The sequence below is a fragment of the Patagioenas fasciata genome, chromosome 1, assembly GCF_037038585.1.
Source record: "Patagioenas fasciata isolate bPatFas1 chromosome 1, bPatFas1.hap1, whole genome shotgun sequence".
Lineage (NCBI taxonomy): Eukaryota > Metazoa > Chordata > Aves > Columbiformes > Columbidae > Patagioenas > Patagioenas fasciata.
Window position 1 is genome coordinate 22,586,041 of NC_092520.1, and position 24,143 is coordinate 22,610,183.

At 40.5% G+C, this 24,143-nt stretch overlaps 1 protein-coding gene across 6 annotated transcripts in view; it reads right to left on the minus strand.

Annotated features, from left to right (window-relative positions):
- ATP8A2 (ATPase phospholipid transporting 8A2) overlaps positions 1-24,143 on the minus strand; it is a 347,902-nt gene that overhangs the window by 85,831 nt on the left and 237,928 nt on the right. For all 6 annotated transcript variants that reach the window (XM_071804368.1, XM_065830605.2, XM_071804354.1 and 3 more), the window contains 4 exons: positions 23,548-23,626; positions 20,267-20,328; positions 19,878-19,934; positions 15,513-15,620 (listed from right to left, as the gene is read on the minus strand). In XM_071804368.1, the coding sequence (XP_071660469.1) occupies positions 15,513-15,620; positions 19,878-19,934; positions 20,267-20,328; positions 23,548-23,626 (306 nt within the window). The remainder of the gene's footprint in view (positions 1-15,512; positions 15,621-19,877; positions 19,935-20,266; positions 20,329-23,547; positions 23,627-24,143) is intronic.

The window sequence follows — 24,143 nt, forward strand, 5'->3', positions numbered from 1 at the left end:
CAGATGTTTAAAACTTTCCAAAGCGTTTAACAGATTACAGAAATGGCCAGCAGTAGCTAAGCAGGGAAAAAGGGCTCTAACTCAGTAATGTATTCTACTGTAATAAATTCCCTTTCAGTGACGCTGTGACTCCTGTTCTAGTTGATTCCCTTCAGAAGAAAAAGGAAAATGGAAGGAATCAAATATACAGCAAAGAACTGGCTGAAATGACTCTTCAGGGCCTTCCCTGCAGCACTGGCACTCAAAACTGTACCTGGGCTCCAGTAAGTCTTTAGCCATGGCAACACTAATTGAGGGTACTTTGCAAAAACCCTTTCAATAACCCGCTGTGACCACTCACAAATTTTTTTCCCCAAAGTCCTTTTTGGTCTTTTGAGCCCCACTGGAACATGCACTACCCAGGCTGGGGCAAGGGAGCAGCTTCCATTGGATGGGACCTTCCTGGAGGTGGATAATTGAACAGCTGCCAGACCCAGGGCAAGTAGGACAGTGGCTACTGGCCCCGCATGGCGCAGGGGCCCTGCAAGGAGCCAGCTGAGGAGACAAGGAGTCAAACCTGAAGGTGCAAAAGCTGCTCCTGAGCTGGGTCTGAGCAGCCAGGGAGGAAACAGCATAAATCCAAGACATGTGAGAAATAAACAGAAAATCTTTTCTACAAAAAGATACATGTGCATTGACAGAAATGATGTTCTGAAGCACTGTGTGCCTCTGAGCGCACACACAAAGCAGGCAGAGTGAGCAGCAGCCGCTGTGTGCTGGAATGAAAGCAGCAGCACCCAAGAGCACCTATGCAGGGACGTACACCAGGGTGCTGGCTGCACGTGTCTGGGCAGCGATGGGTACAGAAGCTGGAGGGAAGCAACCAGGCCAGCGAGAGTGTGCTGTGTGGAGGTTTTAAATTCTGAATGCCTCTCTGTATATCACCAGGGAAGCTCACGCGAGGCAGAATACAAATCACAACTCATTTTACTCCACCCAAAGCAAACAGCAAGTAGAGACTTCCAGGGGACTTGCACACTTGTGTTCAGGCTCACTGTACTGAGACTGAGGAAAGAACATCCCTTATGCTGTTCTTGACAGGAGCAAATGATTAAAATTCAAGTTTCCCAAGAACAGCAAAGCCAGCCAGAGGCTACTGACCCAGAGGCAGCTATTGAAAGACAGCAGGTGTGAGCAGATCTTGCTGCTCTTCTATTGCTAAATCTCACATTAGATGATGTTTGAAGCTGGTAGTGTCAAGGGTGAGCTGGGCTGAAAGGGGCAAAACTAACACTGGATATAAACAATAGCTTAAGAAAAAGGGAGTAAAAAACAGTGTACTAGGTCTCTCAGCAATCTGCCCAGAGTTTTGACCATCACTACTCAGGCAGATACTTTCAATACTAAAAGATGTACAACAAGCTTGTAATTAAACTATCTAAAGGACCAGTAAACTTCTGCACACTTATTTGTATGCCACTTTCAACAAAACTAACGCCAGTGTTACGTATGGTTTGGTCTGTCCTTGCTTGACTACTGGGCTGCCTTTTCCCAGTTCCCCATTTTTGTGATCTACATTTCCAAACATCCATCAGTACTGAAAATTCAATGGCACAACATCTCTGGTTTGTTCACGCATTCTCTTGCAGAACAATATGAAAAACTTCAGACGTGTCAGTCAATGTATTTGATGCAGCTCTGGTTCTGCTGAGACACAGCTACTGCACAAAATAGCAGACAGTTCATAATCTGAACAATTAACCTGCTTGTTTGTGAGACTCCCTGAGTGTCCCCTGGTTTATCATCAGCCATATACATGTGCCTGTACTGCATCCAACAGAAAAAGACAGTGGTAAAGTCAGAGTATACACATATTTCAAAAGGTTATTTAGGAAACCTACTTTGAAATTAGGAAGTGCTATTGAAAAATTTTGTTACAGTTAAAAAGTTAAAATGAAATACATATGCACTTTTGTATGCATTAATTTAACTAACATGCAAAGCAAAGAAGGCACTCTAAAACCCAGTGAACATCCAAATACTAAACATTTTTATTACTATTAATGTCAAGTTCTTCCATTGCAGCTTTTGCTCTATAGCTTTGACCTTACTAGACCTCGTTTTCAAACAGGTTCCCTTGCCAACACACTTATAAGAAATTTTCAGATATGCAAATATTTAATGACAAGTGAGTTGAAATTAAAACAAGACCTAGGGTAAAGCTGGTTTTCATTTGAGGAAAAAAATATTGCTTTCCCTTATATCAGTAACTACCAGATTTCAAGTGTTTGGTAAAATATAATCATTACCTCAAATACTGTTATCAAAATGCCTTTAGAATTCAAACTGCTTTAGCTCTCAGTGATATTGTTATTTAAAATTGTAGATTAAAGGCAGCAAAACCAAGGATTCTTCTTTGGTCAGGAATTGTTCAGTTTGTGTGTGTGTGGGTTTGTTTGTTCATTTTTAATACAACATCAATATAACAAGCTCCAATTCAAATCAGTTTCAGACAAAGAGCAACTGCTATTACTGCAAAAAACACGACTGAAAAATCCACTGATCTGAAAATCCATCTGACACTTGCTAACTGTTGCAGAACTGCCCCTCTCCCACTCTGAGCTCTGCAGCACCCACTGACATCTCCGTCCTCTGAATGCTGGAGGGGCAGGAGGGGGGACGCAAATTCTAGGACCACATCAAGTGATGGGAATGCTCCCACAGGCACTCGCAGGGATTCACTATCAAGAGAAGGACCAAAGACTAAACTCCTCAGGACACAAACTAATCTACTTCACGTGGCTGGTATATCCGACTTCCCATACGCAGCACAAACAGCTACACCACCTATGGACAATTGCTTGTGAAAACCCAGACCCTCGGTACTCTGAAGACACTGAATAGTACAGCCACAATTCTCATGCTCCATTCTGAGGCTAGACACTTGGAACGTGAATAATGCCATTAACTCAAGAGAAACAGGTAATCCCCGTGGTTTTTCAATGACTTAGTTTTTGTCTGCACTAATTTTACCTCCAAATCTGCATGTCTGAAACTCCACACTCTTCAAGTCTGCTTAAAGTGATTACGTCTTTTCAGTAAATCTTGGATTGTTCTTTCTCCCGGCTGCAGAGCTGTCTGCCTGCAATTTCTCAAAAGAGCGCCAGGATTTCATGTCCATTGGCCCCTGCATTCCTGCCAAAGCCCTGCAGAAATGAGAGCTGCTGCAGCTGCCAGGGTTTATTTACACACATTCCTGCCTCAAATTGAATTAATGAGCATAATTTAACTCAGGCAATGTCCTCCACAGCTCTTGTTTCTCTTTGCCCCTCTCAACATTTCTTTCTCTCGCACAACCCCTCTTGTCATCTCTCTTAACCAGTATCTAAAGTGATTTTGGTGTACAAAGTAATGGCAAACGCACTGTATTGCCCATTTGAGCTGATAAACTTGCACATATCTGCTTACAGCCTACTTGAGAAAAAGCCCAGGATCCCCTTAATGAGTATCCAAAAGGTTATCCTGAACTTATTTGCTCTGCTCAATCCAAGTTTGTCAGTTTAGAAATGAGTTTTCACAGTTTAATCGCTTACAAAACACCCAACCTCGGAAGAAGCCCTGACACAACAGATGAGAGCAGCTGATGCTACATTTCTACAGTTGTTAACATACACACACTATATTTAGTAAATCTTTTCTACACAGGTCTACAGCCCATTTCTGCCCTCAGAAATCTGAAATTCTGTATCCACAGCACACGAGGTCCCAATGTGAACAAGCCCTGTGGGTGCTGTATGGACACGTCACGTAGAGGAAACTCCTGTTGTGCCACTAACCACATCAATGCCACACTTCCCATGTGTTATGTCAGAGGTAGAACACAAAAATATCTCTCCAAATACTCGCACCCATGTGACTAACAAAAGCCCTTCTTGCCTCTATTATCTCCCCGTTCAGCGTGCATCTCTCTCACACAGTGTATATTACACGAGGTTTGAAAGCCTTAGAACAGCGGTGTTAAACTCATTTTCACTGGGGGCCAAATGTAATTTTAGGACTGTACAAACGTAGGAGTAGTTAGACTTATACAGTCCTAAAATTACATTCAGCCCTTTGAAGGCAACTGCAAGACTGATGTGGCCCCCGGTGAAAATGAGTTTGACACTCCTGTCTTAGAACAAAAGCCATATCCTTCTACTTTTAGTAGAATGGGAAAGAAAAGGAATTAAACCTTTAATGATAAATACATTTGCTACATAGGCACCTCATCAGCATTGTGGACAAGAACATTTCTGCAACAGTTTAAACTCCTAGATCCACAGGGAAAACCAGGCTGCCTGGAATACAGCAGTTGAGTTTTCTGGGAAGAGTATTCTCTTGTGAAATTCCCACACACCATATCTATCCCGTTCGGCTGACTCATGGGGAGGATTTTCCTTTCTCTAAACAAGACTACCAAGATCCTTAAGAGTATTTCAATGACAAACTGATGTATTCCAGGACTTATGGTTGAAACCACAGCAAATTCTATGGACTTGAGATTGCAATCCCTACAAACAGAAATTTTTTTAAGCAGCTCCAGTAAAATCAGTAGAATTGACTGTGAGAGACAGCTGCTCACCACCATCACAGAACAGGCAAGCACTCCAGGATGGAAGGAGTTCAAAGGATTATCCCAGGATGAGCCTCTGCTGAAAAACTTACTCCTGGTGGAAGATCTACAACTGATTTTGAGGCACAAGACAACTCTCTTCCACACAGACACCATCAGAAGCCAAGACATACAGAACTGCTTGACACTCCAACTGCAGAAAGTAGCTTAAAGCGTGAAGACAGCAAACAACTAAGGGGGGGTGTGTGTACATCTTTGAATGTCCAAAATGGAAATCCTGAACTCTCAAGCAGAAGCCCACTCTAGCTGCAACTGATATGGGCTGGTTGTCAATTTTGGTAACATTTGGACTAAACAGAAGTGGCATGTCCTGTGAACTCTGACTAATAAAGAGATAGGAGACATTACTCCCAATTACAAGGCTGATCATGTGCTGTGTGTCTGCATACAGACTATTTAGATACAGAAAACCAGGGACTTGGGGTTCCATGCCAAAAATAAGAATCCATGAAAAGAAGATGCTATCTTGGGAGAAACAGGGGAGAAGATCTGGAAAGAAGATGGCAGCTTCAGAAAATATCCTGGAAGTTGCAGAAGATCCCAAAGAACAGAGACATGTGTAGAGATGAATGCCAGGGAACGGCCAGGGACCTCAACCACTGACACCTGTAGGTGGTCAGCGCTGCCAGCAGCAGCACAGCAGGAACTGACCCAAGTCTGCACAGCTTTCTCGGCCCAGCTGTGACCAACCTGCAGGGAAGGGAAGTCAAGACCTCAGGAACATAATAGCGTAGCAGGAACAAGCAAGTGAGAATAATCAAGTAGGGTAAGACTCCTAATCTCTCTGGTTCCGAAATAACCCCCGGTATCCAGATGCACTACAGGTTGTCATTTACTTTGTCTTGCTTGTGACAGCGAGCACTAGGCTAAATTTGAGTCTTTGCAGGCCACTTGCATTAGAAGTTGACGCAGACTATATGTGGTTTTAAAACAATTCTGCCTGCTTATACAGGAAAAACATGATGAAATACTTCCTTTTCTGACTACTAACATCAAAAGACCCGAACACACCTATTCTTCACAGTCCCAGCCCTACATTCATCCAGTAATTTCACTTATAAGTTCCCCCTCGGTTTCTTCCCTGACTATTTCCAACTTTTCACTGTAATTCCATGCCATTCAGTAGTATTTTCTCCCTTACACACAGCTGAAATCAAATACACTTATCACTAACTGTTTATTGGATACCTGGAAAACATTTTTATTCTGTGTATGCCTTTCATACACTTTTTGGTCTGTGTGGAGATGCCAGCGGTTCAGGAGTTTAATTGCTCTTCACAGATATTCTGAATGAACAGTAGTGGTGAGACTCATCAGCTCAGTGAGATTTTCCCTGATCCCAAACAACAACAGCACTTTTTATAAGCACCTAAGGAAAACTATGTGACAGAGCCTAATTTTTTGTTGTTCCACTCCCCAACAGATACCTACCTTGCTACTCCATATGCTCACTTCTGCCTTCTCCGTTCTTTAAAATGCCTTTTTCTTTTTATATTGCCATGCAATTTTATAAAAGCACAATGATAGTCAACTGTATAACATCAGCAAATGAATTCACCATCACTTCCTCTGACCTGTGTCTCACTAGAGTGGAAAAACTTGACTTGGATTTGGAAAGGCCTACCCTGAATGCAGCTTCGAGTGGTTACTTCTCATGGTTCTCTGAAATAGAAATAGTCTAAAAATAGTCCTTTTTGATAAATCTCTCAAATTCTGTCAGAACCTCATAACAAGAATATTTCTTCCACACATGAAAATGAAATGCCAAAAATGAGCTTTTTTACTGTAGCTACATACACTATTGGGTAAAACACTGCAAGCAGCAGCTTGTATATGTACAGGAACCACAACACTAACGAAAGAATTACCAAAATAAAACCTTCACATGTTTACTAAAACACATGCTTACTCCAAATATTGCACAAAAATGTCCTTGCAAAGCTGACAGTCATTTTTTGTAGAGCCTAAATTGCACTCTGCTGATCACATTATCTTTTACTTACACAATTTGAATTCCCATGCAATGGGAAGCAATGAATTGAGTATGGTGTGTAAACTGAAAGCCAGAGTTTCTTCACTCCACCCTTTATATTCCTTGCCCTCTTCTCTCCAAGTAAGAACTCAGTTCCCTCAGCATCTCCGTTGCTCATGACTGGGTGCAGCTCACAGACTGTTACACATGGGACTGATGGCTGGTGGGTGTTTATCCTCTTCCTTCCCAGAAATCTTCTGAAAATGAGGAATGCTCTGAACACACAATTTAAATTTAAGTGAGTCCATCACTTTAGAGAATGAGATGAAGGAAATAAGTTTGCATATAACATTTTTCTGGTTCATTTCTTCAAAATGAATTGGCATTTCCCAGTGGTAGAACTGGGTAAGAAGACGTAATAAGTACCTTCAGGGAAATGAGAAGCGTTGTTTGACACGGTGAATTTAAGCCAATTTATTGAACGCGAGCTACTTTGTGTCAGTTATAACACTTATTCTACAGTTCAGACATTGTACTGAATTCTTTCTTCTCCTTCCCCAGTAAGCACCCAATTGCCTTCACTGTCATCCCAGAGAAGGGAGATGTGTCCAGAGCTGCAACACGGAGCCCTGCAAGATGCTGGGCAGGAGTCTGCAGTCTGAAGCTACTGAGAGATGCCACTGTCAGGTTTTATGCTACAAAGATGAATGGTGGCACATCTAATCACAAGTGGCTCTTGCACACACGAGGCACTATGTTATAGACACCACCTGTACTGTTCCCTGTTCTTGTCTCCTATCAATTCTATAGAATCATGTACTACTTTAAAGAACATTTAGTGCTCTGGAAGTGCATCACCATTGTAACACACTTATTCTTTATCAGAGTCTCCCTCCTATGCCTTCTGACAAGGCTACTGGTATAGAAACAACAGCTCACATGACACACATACCCAAATGAGAAATTACACTCTACAAGCCAAACAGGTGCAGTTTTCCTTCCCACACAACAGCACCCCCAAAGCTCAGAGCATTCAGATTAGAGCTGCTTTTTGTCAGCCACATCCATCGACAGAAAAGCAGCACGAGACACCACCATTGCCACCAGCAGTTGGGAGGAAAAGCTGCTGGGGACGGAAGGCTCAGGCTGACCGGTGGCAGCGGGCAGGGTGCTCGGGAGCCTGCGCTCCTTCCAGCCTCGTTGCACCTGAAGCCTCCGGACTCACATTTGCCTTAGAACAAATATAAGGGAGATGATTTCCACTCCTCAGGGCTTTTGCATCAGATTTTGACATAATACAACTGGGGAAAAAAAAAATGATCTCATGAAATGTATGCTGTAGCGAGAAAAGGGAATAAAGGTATGTTTCAATTTGATCTGGAAATATTTTCCCATATGAAATAGTTATGCTTGTCTTTTACAAAAAATGCAATCCAACCACTGCAGCAAAGAAACAACAGCATGGAGCATAAACTCAGCTAAACAAACAAAAAACCCCCACAAACAAAACCCCTTTGTAATAAGTAAATTAAAATAAAAACATAACCCTTCTGTCCCCAAGGAATGAAGGGAAAAACAACATCCTGGCCAAACCCCAAATATCTGCTATCTGTGCTTTCCTGCATCCATCAGGAAACAAAGCAACTTAAGTGTGACCAAAGCAAGCTATAAAACCACTAATTCCAACTCAGACAGTCACCTACTGCCCTCTGCAATAAATCCCATCTGCCGCTCCTCTTATTTTCTAAGGGAACCACAGCTTCATTATTATGAGCTTAAATGCCCTCTTAAAAACCACGTTACATACACAATTACCCTACCATCTTCCTGTCTTTGTCTCCTAGAGGTTATAGTTTAGCAGCATGTTGATCTATCTGCTTCCACGTCCCCTGTCTCCCACTCATCCTCACCACACCAGACCGTTCAGGCGATGAACTCCACGTGGGAAGAAGGATTGCTCGATGCCTGCGCACCGCCTGGAAACGTGGCTGTTTCCTGCACAGTACAACCCTAATCGGGAGTGCTGACCAGGGAGCGTGGGCAGAGGCAGACCCCAGTCTCTCGGCTACGAAGCCTCTTGCGTTGCCCTCCCGCCCACTCTCCCTATCATCCTCATGAAGCACACAGCCTACAAACCTGACCTGCAGAAGACACCACAAGGGCTGAGCGCTTCACAAGGGGCTGAAGAACTGTTGGGCCACCTGCCAGTTACACCAGCTAAAAGAAAGAAGTATTTTCTTCAACCAAGATGCACACAAACTCATGTCATACATGACAAACCTGCACTGCAGAACTGCTTGATGTTAGTCTTGAAGTTTCTAATGCAGAACAGAGTTTGCATCAGAAATCCTTTCATACGTTCTTAGTTTGTTCTTGCTTGTCAATGTGGCTCAAAACACAGACTTTTTTTGTAGACATGAGTATCAGTACACACTGCCTCTGGTACAACACAGTAGCTGCTTTTCTAAATTTAAAAGCCAGTTGTTTCTATTTAAGAGAATACTGACTAGGATATCTTCCAAACATCTTTCCACAAGCATACAACAAGGTTTTGCTCTTTTAAATAGATGAAAAAGTGATACGTGGAAATTTTGAAGGACGTTGAGCAACCTGCACTCTAAATTGAAAAGAGATGCAATTTTTGAAGAACAGTCCATTGCCATGGAGCAGTAATTCTACCCTGAGTGAAGGAGTTTGTTTCTGGATACTGTTATACCCCCTCCAAAACCAATAAATATCAATAATCTGCCAATTACAGAAGTCTGAATGTCCTGTGCATGCACCGTATTTCTATTAAGCTACTGAGCAGCATTTCAACTTGTCCAGGCTACCTTATCTCCAAGCAGACGCTGGCCAGACAGTCTGGCCAGTGTCCAAGTTACACCACTGCAGGAAAACCAGTGCACCATCTGTACAACCTGCTGGCAACCACTGATCTCCATTCACTTGCTTATTGCTCCCCCATTAGCACACTGGCCCGCTGGCCACAGGTCTTCTGCAGGGCAGAAATAAAGACCAAAGTGAAGGGGGGCACATGAAGACTTGAGAGAATTCTGAAGGGCAGCTGACTGCCTCATTTCGCATCCCCAATTCCCAAGTCAGAATCGAGGTTTATGCCTATGACTTAACCCTATTTCCACACAGCTCTATATAGTAAATACCTTCACGGCATTGGGCACAGCTGCACACACTGTCCTGCTTTAAAGCCTTTGTGAAGTACTTCCAAAGGGAAATAAGCTTAGGACATCTTTAATAAATATTTAGGACGGATTTTCTGTGAAGTTGCCAAACAGATAAACTGGCAAGTTTTGGGAGGTTAGCCTCCAGAAAACAAGCATGTTTAATATACTACGTTCACACTAAGAAGTTATTAAAATATTTATTTTCATTTATCTCATTTTAAAAATATTTTTGGTGTATGCTGTAGAATACCACAACGCCAGGGATCTAGATGTGACAGATTAATTTCTGAAAGCCATGCGTGGATCATAAAAACAACAAATCCACTCCTTCAACAGATGCTTAAAAATATATGCATGCTTCATTAGTCTAATTTGTCTGCTCAGAGCCCAGTCCAAAACGGCAGAAAACGTTCCAAAACCACATCAAGTGCCATGGAGACGGTGGTGCATAATAATAAAAACAAACACGATCAGCAGGCAGTAAGGGTCTCATTCTGCAGGCAAACTCTGATTTCTGCCTGAGAGCTGGATGAAGTGTTGCCACCAATCAAAACATCGACCACAATGTAATGTGCAACTGATTGCTGACAAACAAACCACAATCAGAACAGCCAGCTTTTTAACTAACACCAAACTGTGGAAATATGAGAAGCCAGAAAGTACAATAACTGAGACCTCTGGAAAAAGATTCAAATGTAGAGAGAAAGGCAAAAATATTCTGGAAAACACAAAAAAGTACATTAAGCTATCAGTGTGGATTTGAAAGAGCAGGAATGTGAAACCTGTTTATTATGGTACAATAATTATTTTCTTGCCTCCAGGATTTTTCAGTTTTACTTTGTTATTTCCAAGTCTTCCAAACCATGTAGGTTTCTCACACACATGGGCAAGAACTGAAATAGTAAGAATTAAGAGAGCTTCAGATCAAAAGTCAGCTACTCAACTGGCCATACAACCAGGGCCCATCAGACAGACCCTCTAGATAATCTCCCACCCTCAAAAGCCAACGACTCAGTGCAAGAGCTATGGTGAACCTGTCTTGCTAATGTCACACGCAGAGAAGAAAGGGAAGTTTTGCTAAAGGATGGATAGATGTTTTCTTGATAAACTATTAATATGAGTAAGTCCTGCTACTGCCACATTACATGGAACTACTTAATTACTGGGATCTTCTAAAAAGCATCCTTAATCTGGGTAAAGCTGATGCACAGCCTCCCTGAAGTCCTTACATAAATAACCTAGGAAGAATTTGACAGCTTAGCTGGAAAAAATAAATATCTCCTGTCAAGGATGTGGGCAGCCCCAGGAAACACAAAGTAAGCCTGCCACGAGAGCTGCGAAAGCACGAGAGCAACTCTTACAGGGAGCTGTTTCCACTACACAGAAACAGAGCTAGTTGTGCAACCATCATTTGGATTATGATTTTGATGAAACTCCTCCTCAGCTGCAGCTGTACAGAAGTAACTGGGATGTGCAGCAGCTCCAACTTCAATAGCTCCAGCTATGAGGAGGCTGGAGGCCTCAAGTGAGAAATGTGGTCTTAAAGCAGTCCTGAGACAAAAATAGTGTTCAAACTCAAGAAGATTCTTAAACTCTAGTCCTGAGATATGACCACACAGAGCACAAAGTAGAAGTGTAAAAACCTAGAAATTACTAACCTGCACTTTGGGCTAACACCAATGCATGACCCTCTCCTAACCAGATTAAAACTCCCACTCCGCCTCCTCCAGGTTGAATGAGACTGATACTCAACTTCCTAAAGCCATTTCCTAAATGATAACAACTACTAATGAGGCAATAATGAGACAAAATGCAATGCTTACATTAAGGGAAATAGCTTGCAAAAAAAATAATCAAAGCTCAATGGTAGTCCTTTCTTCATCCACAACCAGTAACAGATGCTACAGAGGAGTGACATGAACACCCTTTCTTTGCCATCCCCGCCTCCTTTAAAACACTATTTAAGCTTAGGCTGAGGAAGGAAGATACCTGTTGTTCTTTATTCTAGATAATGTCTCGATTAAGACTCAAAGCATGAGCACTTTCATACACTTATATAACATCCTCTTGTATACATACACATGCTTTCAGGTACACATATATAGGTACGTACATGTGTGGGAATACCTGCACACAGACTTCCATCCCAGACAGTGTAATATTCTTCCCATAAATGTAAAGTATATTACAATTCCTATGAAGACATCCATACGCAAAATGAATTTGAGCAGCATTTCACTCACACCACCTGAATGACACAGACAAGAAATGAGAAGAGATATTATTGCTCACTGTTCCTTTTAGGAGACCAAATCCCCATCCCACAGGCAAACAGAAAACTCAAGACTGAATGAGGGCAGTAGTACGGTTAACATGCTGGTAAACAAAACCAGAGGATAAGAGAACATTTCAGGTTGGAAGGGACCTTCAAAAGTCACCTAGTCCAAACCCCCTGCAATGAGTAGGAATATCTTCAAGTAGATCAGGTTGCTCAGAGCAATATGCCCCTGGGAAAATGAGCCACGAGCCCTAATGATTCAGTAAAAGGATAATTAAAATGGCACTCAGATCCTTAGAGCAGCACGTTTCTGTGCCACCTCTTAATGAATGAGTAGCAAAGTGAGTAGCACTTTTAAAAAACACAGGCATCTACTTGTTTCCAGTCTGTGGCAGTAAGTCATAGCTACTGGAAGGTGGGAAAGGATTTACACATTGCACAAAATGCTGTCATCTGGAAGCACTCATTTAAAACCAGTCATTCAAGTCAATTCAAAACTCATTCAAGTACTCTGGCTCCAAAGGCGAGACAAAATAATAGACACCGACTTTTCTCAGCGTCACTGTTGTCTGCAAATACAAAAATGATTTCTCTTAAAAAATACAACTATCCAGGAAAGCCAAGATAACTACCAGAGGGTTTCCTTGGTATTACATTACTGCTTCTAATACTATTAAAGGAAAATACTATCTGTGTGTCTGGAAAGGTTCCCCCAAAACAGCCACAGAGTTTACTTCCAAAGTACCAGATGTCACACTATTGGAAAACTTGTATTAAGGACTATTGAGATTTTTATCACAGCTTTGTCTTATTGTGATACATGTATTCTATTATGAATACTGTAGTGAAAAGAGAAGAAATACATTGACTCTTTGACAGAGAATAACTAAGTTGCTTCCCTTTGTCCTCAAGGAGAAAAAAAGGTATTATTTTCCTTGTGAGAATGCTCAAGATATAATAAAGAAGAGAAAGAAATACTTAGTGAAAACACTCTAATAAATCTCAGCAGAAACAAAGTATCTTTTCACACACTTACTAGTCTGCTAGGCTCCCTACTAACATCTGATGAATGGATGGAATAAAAGGTTTTGCACATCCTATGCCTTTTACTGATGGCACAAAGTTCTGGCTGGCACAGATGCTAGATGAGTATTACATTTAAAACCACCTCCCTTCAAGTGCTATTGGATTTGCATAGTATGAGGATCTAAAATATTCCGGAGTTCAATTTATATTGAGATAAGTATACTAGCAAGATGTAAAACCAAAATAAAGCTTTTAAGATACATTAATTACTTGTAAATGCAGAAAAGACAACAGCAGGAGTAAAGGCGTAGCTTAAGCCTGAGAAATAGCGAGGCAATACGTTTTACTGACTAGAGCCTAGCACAATCCCAGCTCGTTTCACCATGAGCTGGTTTTATGACAGCAACTAATTACTCCAGAGACTTCGTATAAGTTAATGCAAGTGGTAAGCACATGCCCTTTACCTTGGCAGTTTTCCTTGATTTTACAAAAGCATAAAGGAAACAAACAAAAAAACCCACTCTCTTCCACCGCTGCTGCTTCTCTCAAAAATACAAGAAAAACTGTGATAGAATGATATTGATCCCCATTACACACACTGAAAGCCATAAAACAGAATAATTCTGACTCCTTGTATTCAAAAAGTGTTTTTCTAGAATGATGAATAATCCTTAATGTCTTGACTGATGATTACTGACCCAGTGACACAGCTCCACAGGTACTGGACTAAACACTCAATCAGTCCAAGTAAATGTGTTCTTCATTAAAAAAAAAAAAAGTACATTAGATTATTTTCATCTCAGCAAGATATTAGTACCACTTCTTAAGTTATAACATCAGAAGACCAGAGCATAAAACCGAAGTCTAAACTGAAATACTTTCTAAAAAACATATTCCAGCAAAAACAAAACCTTATTAACATGAAGCTTTTGTTCCAAGACTTGTGGTTTCTGTTGGAGCAAACGCTGATGATCAACACAATATGGATTTTGTTGCAGACGCAATTACAAAAAATTCAAGCTACTTTTGAACAAAATGCAACACCAGGCTAAAACTGATAGTCTGACCCTTCTTGAGCAAAGGAACAGGTCACCTTACTTTTTGTGTTTTAGAAGGCTGACACGTCAACAGCAGCACTACAAGTCTGCTGTGAAGGACAAGAAGTTCACGGGTCTGCATGATACCCAAGTCAAATGCCTGCTTGATATATGAAAACATGAATTAGAGCTACTGATCCTGTATGTGCTGGATAACACACAAAGATCACCAAGAAATACTATCAGACGATTGAGGCTTTGTCTGCCAGTCATTCACTGCTCATTCCAGCTTGTCAGCTGTCACTCTCTGCTGTAAAAACCTGCCCATGAAAATCTACCACAGCCTGCATTACCCCCAGTGTTTTAGCACAAAATAATAAAATATGTATTAGGCCACAACAGTAACAAAGTCATGCTCACCTGCTCTTGTTGAGTACAAACATGAGACTAACCTCAAAAATCTCTAATTGGCTTGCCAACAATTGGCTTTTTAAAAATTATTTTCTAGTACATAAGGGTGACATGAGCTAAATACACTTATATTCTTTGTTAAAACTATTAGTTTGCTTTTCTTCTTTCTGTACTATAAACAGCATCCTTGCATTAAAGAAAACTCTAAACTTGTTATAAAATACCTTTTTCTGGCCATTTTTTACAGCAGTTCCACTTATACAGAATAACATTTTACCATACGTTTATTAAGTTCATGGTAAGCCCCTATTTTAAACAGGCACAAGGCTCCTGAGTGATTTTGACAGGCTCGTGACTCAATCTTCTCACCATGGGTTGAAATAATGACACCGAAGGGAAAATTCCACCACCTGGAACTCTGCTGACACTGGAGGAACAAATCCAAAATTCCTTTAGTATTATAAAGGGACCACTAACATATCAGCTTCCTTTCTGCTTCTAACCACCTCATTTTCAAGTAAATTCTGGTTTATTTTAACCAAATGCAGGAAAAAAGGAACAATACAAAAGTGAAATATGTGGAAGAGAGAGAACCTATGATAAAAAAACAAAACCAAAGCAAACAAACAAACAAAAAAATAACCTGTGGCATTTTGTCAAACACACAAAGTCAAAGCAAGAACTAATGAAGGAGCCAGTCTCACTACTACTCACGTGAATTAAGAATTGTCATATAGTATCCACACTGCATATAATCATTAATGATGTCACTTTTGTGGAGAAAAAGAGCTCTTCTAATGAGGAGATTAAGCTAAATGAATGCAGGGATTAAAAAAAGGTTAACATGAAGTACAGGAGCTCTTACTGGAGCACAGTTGCTTTCCAAGCCTTGTGTGAATGTTCAGGTAGCAGTAGCCCGGGATAGCAGGCCCTGCAGCCAAGTCTTGATACTGACCTGCCCCAGCATGTCTGGTGCGATGGGGAACGTGGGCCAGATGGCCGAGTAGACACCGAAGAACACCAGCCAGAGCAGCATGCTTCCCCAGACGGCCAGGTGACTGAACTGTCAAGGAGCAGGGAAAGAAGGAGAGTCAACACGGCGTGCATCCTCCATCCACCTTAACCTACAGGCATTTCTCTGCTCAGCTCTCTGTCGCTCTCACTCACACCCATCTACAGCACTTAGTTTCAGGTCAGTAGCACAGGTTCTTGAAACAGCATAAACCAACTCTCCCCTTTAATCTTTGCCCCACAACAGGGCAGACAGATAGCCCCCTCAGCCAATCTGTCTTACTCGGACGTCAAAAAAACTGATTAGATTTTCCTTGGAACTCTGATTTCTCTCATCTAGCTCCTGCTTCCCGTCGTGGACATGCCAGGTTCAACACATACATCAAGGTAGAAATTTTCAAAGGTTCGGGTTAAAGTTCAGAGGGACAAATCCCTTATGTAGAATGGATGAATACAAGTCACTTACACATGTTTCATGGAGGAAGATTCGGTGCTGTGTAACACACTACCACAGTCAGCATCTACTGATCAGCTTTGCTGCTTTTGTTTTAAAGTTGTCCTAAGTGATTTACAGATCTGCAATGCAGCTTACATCTTTATTTGGTCTTTGTCTGTAGACTCACTAACAGTAAATAAAAGTACTACTAAAGTGACCAAGAATTTGTCCAACACAGACTTGGTTTCACTTGCAGTAAAGAAAGCAATTTTTCCTACACACCCAAACCATTTTGCTGTTCAGGATGATTTAAGCTGTTTTACTTTTACACAGTGGATGGAATCAGTAATTTCAGTTGTAACAAGCAACTGCGCTCATTATTGGCTCCAGATTTTCTGGATGCCAACAAATCCCGCGGCTGATGACTTTGGCTCCAATTCAGAGAAGTACCTGCATAAATCTTAATTACTAATTACACATGGGTTTAGGAACATGGGAATGAATTCACACACTGGTTGCTGTGGTTGACACCGTGTTTGTTTAATTCTCAGCTTTATAGCTTCTTTTTGATGATTGTATCTATTGACTTTTTGAACAGTATGTCTGAGAACCAAAGAAGTGTCTAGCAGAGTATTGTGTTCTGCCCATTAAGAGACAGACACAAACTTCTGGAAGGAGGAGATCATCACTCCTCCAGAAGCACTGAGCATCCTCAGAAAGGAGAGCTTCCTCCAGCACAAGCAGTGAAAGCAAACAAGCAAGAAGAGTTTGCAGCACCAGTGCAGACTTGCAGATAGCTGGGAGTAACTGGAGGCTGCCTTACAGTAGGTGCATTCATACGGCAAAATGTCAGAGGTGAGAGAAAGAACACTCTCTAGGCACTCTTGAAAAGCTGGAATTTTGTTCAGTCCTACAAGTTGCTGGGCTGTTGAGCAGGACTTAAGACAGGCCCCCTCCTGGAGAGACACAATAGGCAGGAAGATGTGTTGTCAAATTTTGCTATTTAATCTGTTTCACTCAGGAGATGTGACCAGCAACTGCCTGACTTTAAAAAAAAAAAATCACAAAAAAAAAAAACGAACCCACCAAACATAGTTTTTGGTTCCATTTTAATGTGAATAAAACTAGGAGACTGGAAAGATTTTTTTTCTTTTTTTTTTAAAGAAACACTTGGAGGAAGGAGTGATGGAATTTATCCTTTCAGTCTACTTCCTTTACAGAAAATTAGGAACAACTCATGTCAAGAATCTGACTAAAACGAAGTCCTGCCACAGAGAACAACTGTAGCACTCAGCTGCTGCAAGAATTTGTCTTCAAGAAAAGGAGACCCCATGCAATGGCAGAGCAGCATTAGCGCTGCTTTCCCAAAAGGACAATACACCTTCCCTAGAGCCACAGTCTTTCTTCCAAAAAAGTGCACAGAAGGCTCAGGACAGCCTGGACTGGTGCTTCCAAGCTGCAAACTCATACAGACTTTATGATTAAAAGCAATAAAAACAAAAGCAAGCAGGGAAACCAGTTGAAGACATACTCTTATTTTGTAGGGAATGTATTCATGCTAGTGAAACAACTCCTTTTTTTGTTGTCTCTCTCCAGTTTTTCTTCCCAGTCTGCTGGTAAGACAGTTCTCAAGTTTTGCAGCTCCTCATCTCACCTTTTCCAAATCAAAGACTTAGGTCATTTTATGTTTTCTTTATTATCTTCTCAAGGTTGTCCTAATCACCTCTTCATCTCCAACTTGTACTTATCTGAATTGCTTCTCTACCTTTAAAAGAGCTTCTACCTTCAAGAAGACCCATCTTTGCCCTGCTTGAAAATGTTCCTTATACACTCACCCCACCAACCTTTGTACTGTTTATTCTCCACTGATCTCTGCCATTTACCCCTGGAGAATTCAGGTGCAAAGCGAGTCCATCAGATGTATTAGAGGAAGGATAGTCAGAAGAAATAAATCATTGTGCTTTCACATGAAAACTAGACACACTGTATGGCTATCCTGTGTGTCCTATTTATCTGAAATAGTTCACATAGTGTGGCAAAACTGTGAGGAAACCTCTAAGTGTTTGGAAAAATGCCTGCTGCAATATTCTGGGTAGGTAACACATAACAGGAAGCTGCTTCACGCAGCTCCAGTGTGTGGATTTTGTTATGTTTCATGTCACTACTTTTACCAAAGCCCTTCTCTCCACACTACCTACAGGATATATCAGGCTCCCAAGCCCTTTGAATCTGCATTATTTATTTAAAGCTTTCAGCTGAACCCATCATGCTCTCCCAAGCAGCAGCATCCCTCTTGCTGTCAAGAGCAAATTGCATGTAACCAATCCACTTGATGATGGAGAAGAGGCTTAACTCAATGTTGTACATTTAATACTCTTCAAGGAACCTAAAGACTCTCTATATGTTGATTCACTCACAGCTGAAACAATAATTGTAACCAACAATTGACAAGAGTCACTGGTCCAAGCAATGGGACAGGAATTAGAAGTCTATACACAAAAAAGTTGATTCTAAACATGACTTTTCTATGCATAACAACAATTTCTCTGTAAAATGACTGTGTTCAAGAACAGTGAAATCTACTAAACCTTATGGCACCTTTAAAGTAAAATTTAGAAAAGAAGGGATCATGATTATCCCCAAGTGACTGAAAAGACACCAATTACTCAGGAAATAGGAAAGCAGAAAACCCATAAAGTAATTCACAACGTAACAGGATCTAAATAGGTTCACATGCTTCCAATGCAGACTTGAATATATCCTCTTCTAGAGGATAAGGGATTAATGTAAGTATTTCTGCATTTTAAAATGCCAGTAAACAACACAGAACTTATGCATAAGCAACAACAAAAAACCCAACAGATTTCATTTTCAGATAAGAGAATGAGGCAGAGAATATTAGCATCTCCCTAATTACTAAATAACCCATACAGATAGCATTTTATCTTCAAAATTCTCAACAGACATCAGCTCACCACTCTGTGAGGAGTGAAAGAAAACGTTTTACAAATAACAAAAGCAAAGAGGTTATGAGATTTAAACCAAATCCCTCCAGGAAACTGGTAAAGTAAGGATATACAAGTCCTCAAAATAGCTTGGTCTTGATGCAGATTGCTTTAATATGTAATGAAAATCAGTTTCCCATAAATTATCCCATAGGTGTGGAGAAACAGTGACTCCAGAATCAAAAGATTAGTGTTTTAGAGGGGCTTGGGGAAAAAAAGGGGGAACAATGTTGAAGATTCACCAAAGGAACCCTCCTACTCCCCATTTTCTTTGGGGGTTACTGCCGTGCCGGATTCTGACACCCACCAGCAACAGAGCACTCACTCGCTGCAAGTAAATGACTCAAATCTAGGAATCGACATAACTGTCAGACTAACATCCTTATTACACTAAATTTCCAAACAAAAAAATCTCATCCAATGTGAAGTCACTAGTGCTTTTTACCAGCTTCAAAGACATTTTCAAAGCCCAGGAGTTATCTGTGGGCAGACACCTTCCATTCCCTATTGCATTAACTTTTACAGGAGTTACAGAGTACAAAGATGACGTTCTTCATCTCTGTCCTTAAGCAATTACAGCGTGTTGATTTCATGCAAAATTTTCTTGATTTTTAAATAGAGATGTTTGCAATATACTTCTAGTGTTCACTTCCCACTTCTGACAGGCCCTTTTTCATCACACGTATCGTGTGATCTACAAGTTCATTCTGCTCTCACATCCTGTACTTACAGAGCTTAGCAGTTATATCCTTACATGAAAGATCCAATTAAAACACTGAAGCCTCAAACAATTGTTAGTAGTTCTTTTCTGTATTAATACTCATTAGGGAGGAAGATGTGCTAATAAAAGACGCTGAAAAGTACTTACTCTAGTCCACGCAGTTGTTTCCAAGCCAGCTTTCAGGCAAACAGTGACTACAACATACTGCAAGGAAATAAAGAAAAAAGACAACTTGAGTACTAACACACTCAAATTCAAAGGTGTTCACAGCCCAAACTCCACCTTACACCTACAAAGTTACTGCCACTTAGGTACCAACCCAGGACCTTGGCAGTGTGGGATGGGGGAAAGACAGAAGATATTTTTGGTGGCTATCTGGGGAAGAAAGAAATAAAATGAAAAAAAGAATGGGGTAAATTGTGCACACAGCATAAGTTTGATTTTATTTTACTCATATAGTTTCTTCTGATATACACCACAAAAAAATGTGTAAAGAAATTCTACCATTCAAAAATTGCTAGGATACATAAACTTACAGTGTAAACTATGTTTCCAACAAATAAATAGTCAATTCCTTGACCATTTGTGAATACTGCATCTGAAAGAAAAAAAAAATATAACATTTATTTTGAGTTTATCAACAGAACAGATGAAATAACAAGGAGAATTGAGAGAAAATAACTAGTCCCAACCTTGCCTACGCTCAGATTGAACATATACACACGCTCCCGACTGCCAGAAGCCATCCTAGCAAAAGATCCTAACATGTAATTTGCCTGTAAGAGCTGAGGTATTTCAGTGTCACTTTTTCTGTCACTATAGTTCTGTACCACTTACTGACACCTCTAGCAAAACCCATTATTTGCTGTGCCTGTGAAAGAAAAAGCCTGTAAAACACCAGCTGATTTGTGGCGAAACAGCTGAATTTTAAAAAGCCACAGAAGTTTTACCTGTAAAGGACACACGTAACATCTAAAATATCTTACCGGAGGTTAATTCAGTAGCTGAGCAGCATCCAGTCTCCACGCACCCCTTCTCTAGTCAAGTGTGCACAAGGGTAAGTATGTGCTAATCTATCATTTGAAAGTGCCAACCTTGGCAATGTGTCAAATGCCTCTTTAGTCTTTCTTAGCCCTTGTTGAATAAAAGTGTAACACCACGAAAGCACATTCAACAGCCACACTAATGCCAAACGAACTTGTACTCACAGGAGCTTTCAAGCATTACTCAAGCATAATAAGTATTGCTATTTTCACAGCTTTTAAAGCAACTGCAAGAGAAATACACAAACAGCAGGGATGAAAAAGGCTTAAGATAAAACCCTGGACTGGTTCCTAAACACATACTGCCTTGCACAGTACTTCTACTATGAGGGTACCATTTTGCTAGATATACAAAACTAGATATGACATTCCTAACTAGAGTAATCTACTAAGTCAACTACATTCCTATAACATAGGTGTCCAGGATCAGTCAATCTTTAAGTTTTTAGAGAAGAGGCTCTGCCACCCTGACCTGTGTGGTAACGACTGCCCAGCTTACAGGTAAAAAGACTAAGACAACTACATAATTAGTCAGTGCGGTTGCCCCAAGACACTTGTTATAGTTTTCTTCTATCATGGCTGCATGTGGTTGCCTCTGAATAACTGACAGGTTGTGAATATTTTCTAGAAATCGCTGGTACATATCTATACACGCCTGCTTTCTTTACTCTTTTAAACCTTAACTACTAGGTAACAGCAGCAAACAGACTAGTCACTAACACGATAACAGGAGCTATAGCCTGACACAGTTTGGTTGGGAGTTGGTTTGTTTTCTAACCACTGGCATCTCTATGAACCCAGCTCCTCCCCTGGTGCTCAGGCATTCATCACATCATTCATAAATAGACATTAAGTTTTAACAGTCACTTTACTCTTTGCTCTAGTGTCAATGAAAGAGGTGAAGAGCACTAGAGAACTAAGCCTTCTGTGCCCAATGAACCCCAACATAGTGAAAAGTCTCAGTTATTAAGAAATAGGCATGTCTAAATATGTATATGTTTTGATAGATCTAGAATAATTCGCCCTAATGACTCCACCAGCATATTGCTCCAGTGCAACATCACAGTGCACAATTAAGAAATTGAGTAAGTTTTGGTGTAGGTCTCATTTTTTTAAAGTCACATTTTAATGCAGTAAGTTAATGTCTTTTTTTTCAGTGATTTCCCTGACCTTCCACTTTGGAGGCTGAACAGTCCTGAAAAGAATGTCATTTCTTTTAATGAGAACAGCAGGACACTCAGTGAACATTCATTTCTAAAGCTATACAAGTGCCCATTGATGGACTACATGTACTTCACATTCTAAGGAACTTGAGAGGTTAAAAAACATCCCAGTGTGAATGGGAGATTTTTGTCCCTGCTACTAAAATCCCTTTTTCACTTGGAAATACAAAGAAACTTAAAAACTCAACATTCATTCCTCTTCAGAAAGCAAACTAAGCAACATATTCAAAGGAACTCAGAAAGTTACCATTTGAGTGGGTAAGTATTCCACTCTTATCATTTTAATTGTTGATATTAAAAGCACGTTGTCTATTTAGGAATTACGCAGAAAAACATTTATGGAAAAAAAACAAAAGTGGTTATTATTCTTTAAGTGTAACCACTACAGCCATCAGCCTACAATTTCTGAAGTTGGATTTAAAGAAGAGCTATTAGAGATTAACATTTCTCATAAATACAGTGAAAAAGAGAACATCATACCCTCTCAAATCAAAACAAACAACCACCATAAAAACTCCTCTCCCCCAAAACTGAACTGAGCTTCCTGCCCACATATGGGTGATAGGGAAGTCCCTTTCTTGTACAGTCCAGATAGTGCGTGAGGCTGCCGATACCGACATTTTATTCAGACAGGTAGGGACACACGATCCTGCCTCCCACCAGTATCTTTACCATCATGTCTCTGATGTGAGCATCCATATTCCCTACCTTTCCATTTTCTTTCACCTCTGCCCCAATTAATCCATCCTGGAGCTTAGAAGGTTTTCTTGAACGTAGTGTTTTCCACGAAAGAGTTTAGGTTTTGAAAAAATTGTTCTTTTAGGTAAATACTATGATCTGCCGCTGCCCCCAAATTCCTCCTGCGATCTAGTCCTGTTTCTTGTAACAGTCAGAGAACAGATCTCCCATGGGTTTTCCTGCCCACACAACTATATTGTGAAGCTAGGTAGGAACCATATGGGAGTTACCATTCCCTGAAATATCACGTAGTTGCATTATCTTTCACAGAAAACAAGATTTAATTAGCCTTATTTGCACACCAAAAAGTCTCAAATCTGTGATTCTTGATCTGGCCTCCTTCCATTCCAGCCAATTCACTTGTTGCACAGACTCCAAAAGTAGTGAAATCTCTCTAGTTTATCCTACATTTTACAGTACGGTGTTACGGAATGGAAAAGGTCCAACAAGATATAAAGCAAATGGCTGTAAGGCAGCTGTTGGAAGAACATTATACAGTAAGAAGTTGAGATATCAACCCACTACCAGGAAAATAAGACATTTCATAGAACACTATTCAATATTAGAGTAAGACTTCTTGGCAAAACAGCAGTTTAATTTTTAATGTATTAAAGTCGCTATATGAACAATAATTATGCTAAATTAGAATAAGTTCTGAAAGCCACTAGATAACTAGCCAAGCTGAGCAGCAACAGCCCATTGAACTCTGTCAGCATTATTTTCCTGGGACTTGTCCTGACCCCCATTCTGCAAACACGCTGGTCTGTAAGACCGAACACCAGTTACTGATACAAGACATAATGAAGCCCTTACCATGCTCCAGCACTTTCAGTGGAAACCAGAAAAGAATGATGGAATGGATCAGGGCATTGATGCAGTGACCCCAGAAAACCTGAGGGAAAACAAACCAAGTCATCAGTGAAGTCCAAAACTCTTGACCTCTCTAACTCCTAACAAACACTTCATTGTGCAGTTTTGAGTCAGACAATGTTTGTCCTGAAGTGAAATACCTAAGCCTCTGCAGGATCTATTTCCTCCTACAATTTCTGCTCTTCCACAAGAAAACAATGGTCCAGTTGGAAGGTTTATTCTAATGACTTAAAATATAATAGGCTAGCATGCTTGCAATTTAAGATCTTTGTCAAAATATAGCAAACAGATGGAATCACCCTTCTTTAATTAACTCAAAGAATGATTTTAGAAGATTTATTCAATACTATGAAATGTTTTACTTTCTTTTAACAGGCAAACACTTTGTGCCCACAATTTTAAACTCATAGATAATGCTGTTTGCTTTATGTACTCTACAATTTTTTCTTTGAACAAATCAATCATACAGCATGATTCAGAAGTACATTTAGATGTGCCTGTTATGGAATAAAGACAGAATTCTAAATGCTGGCATTTTA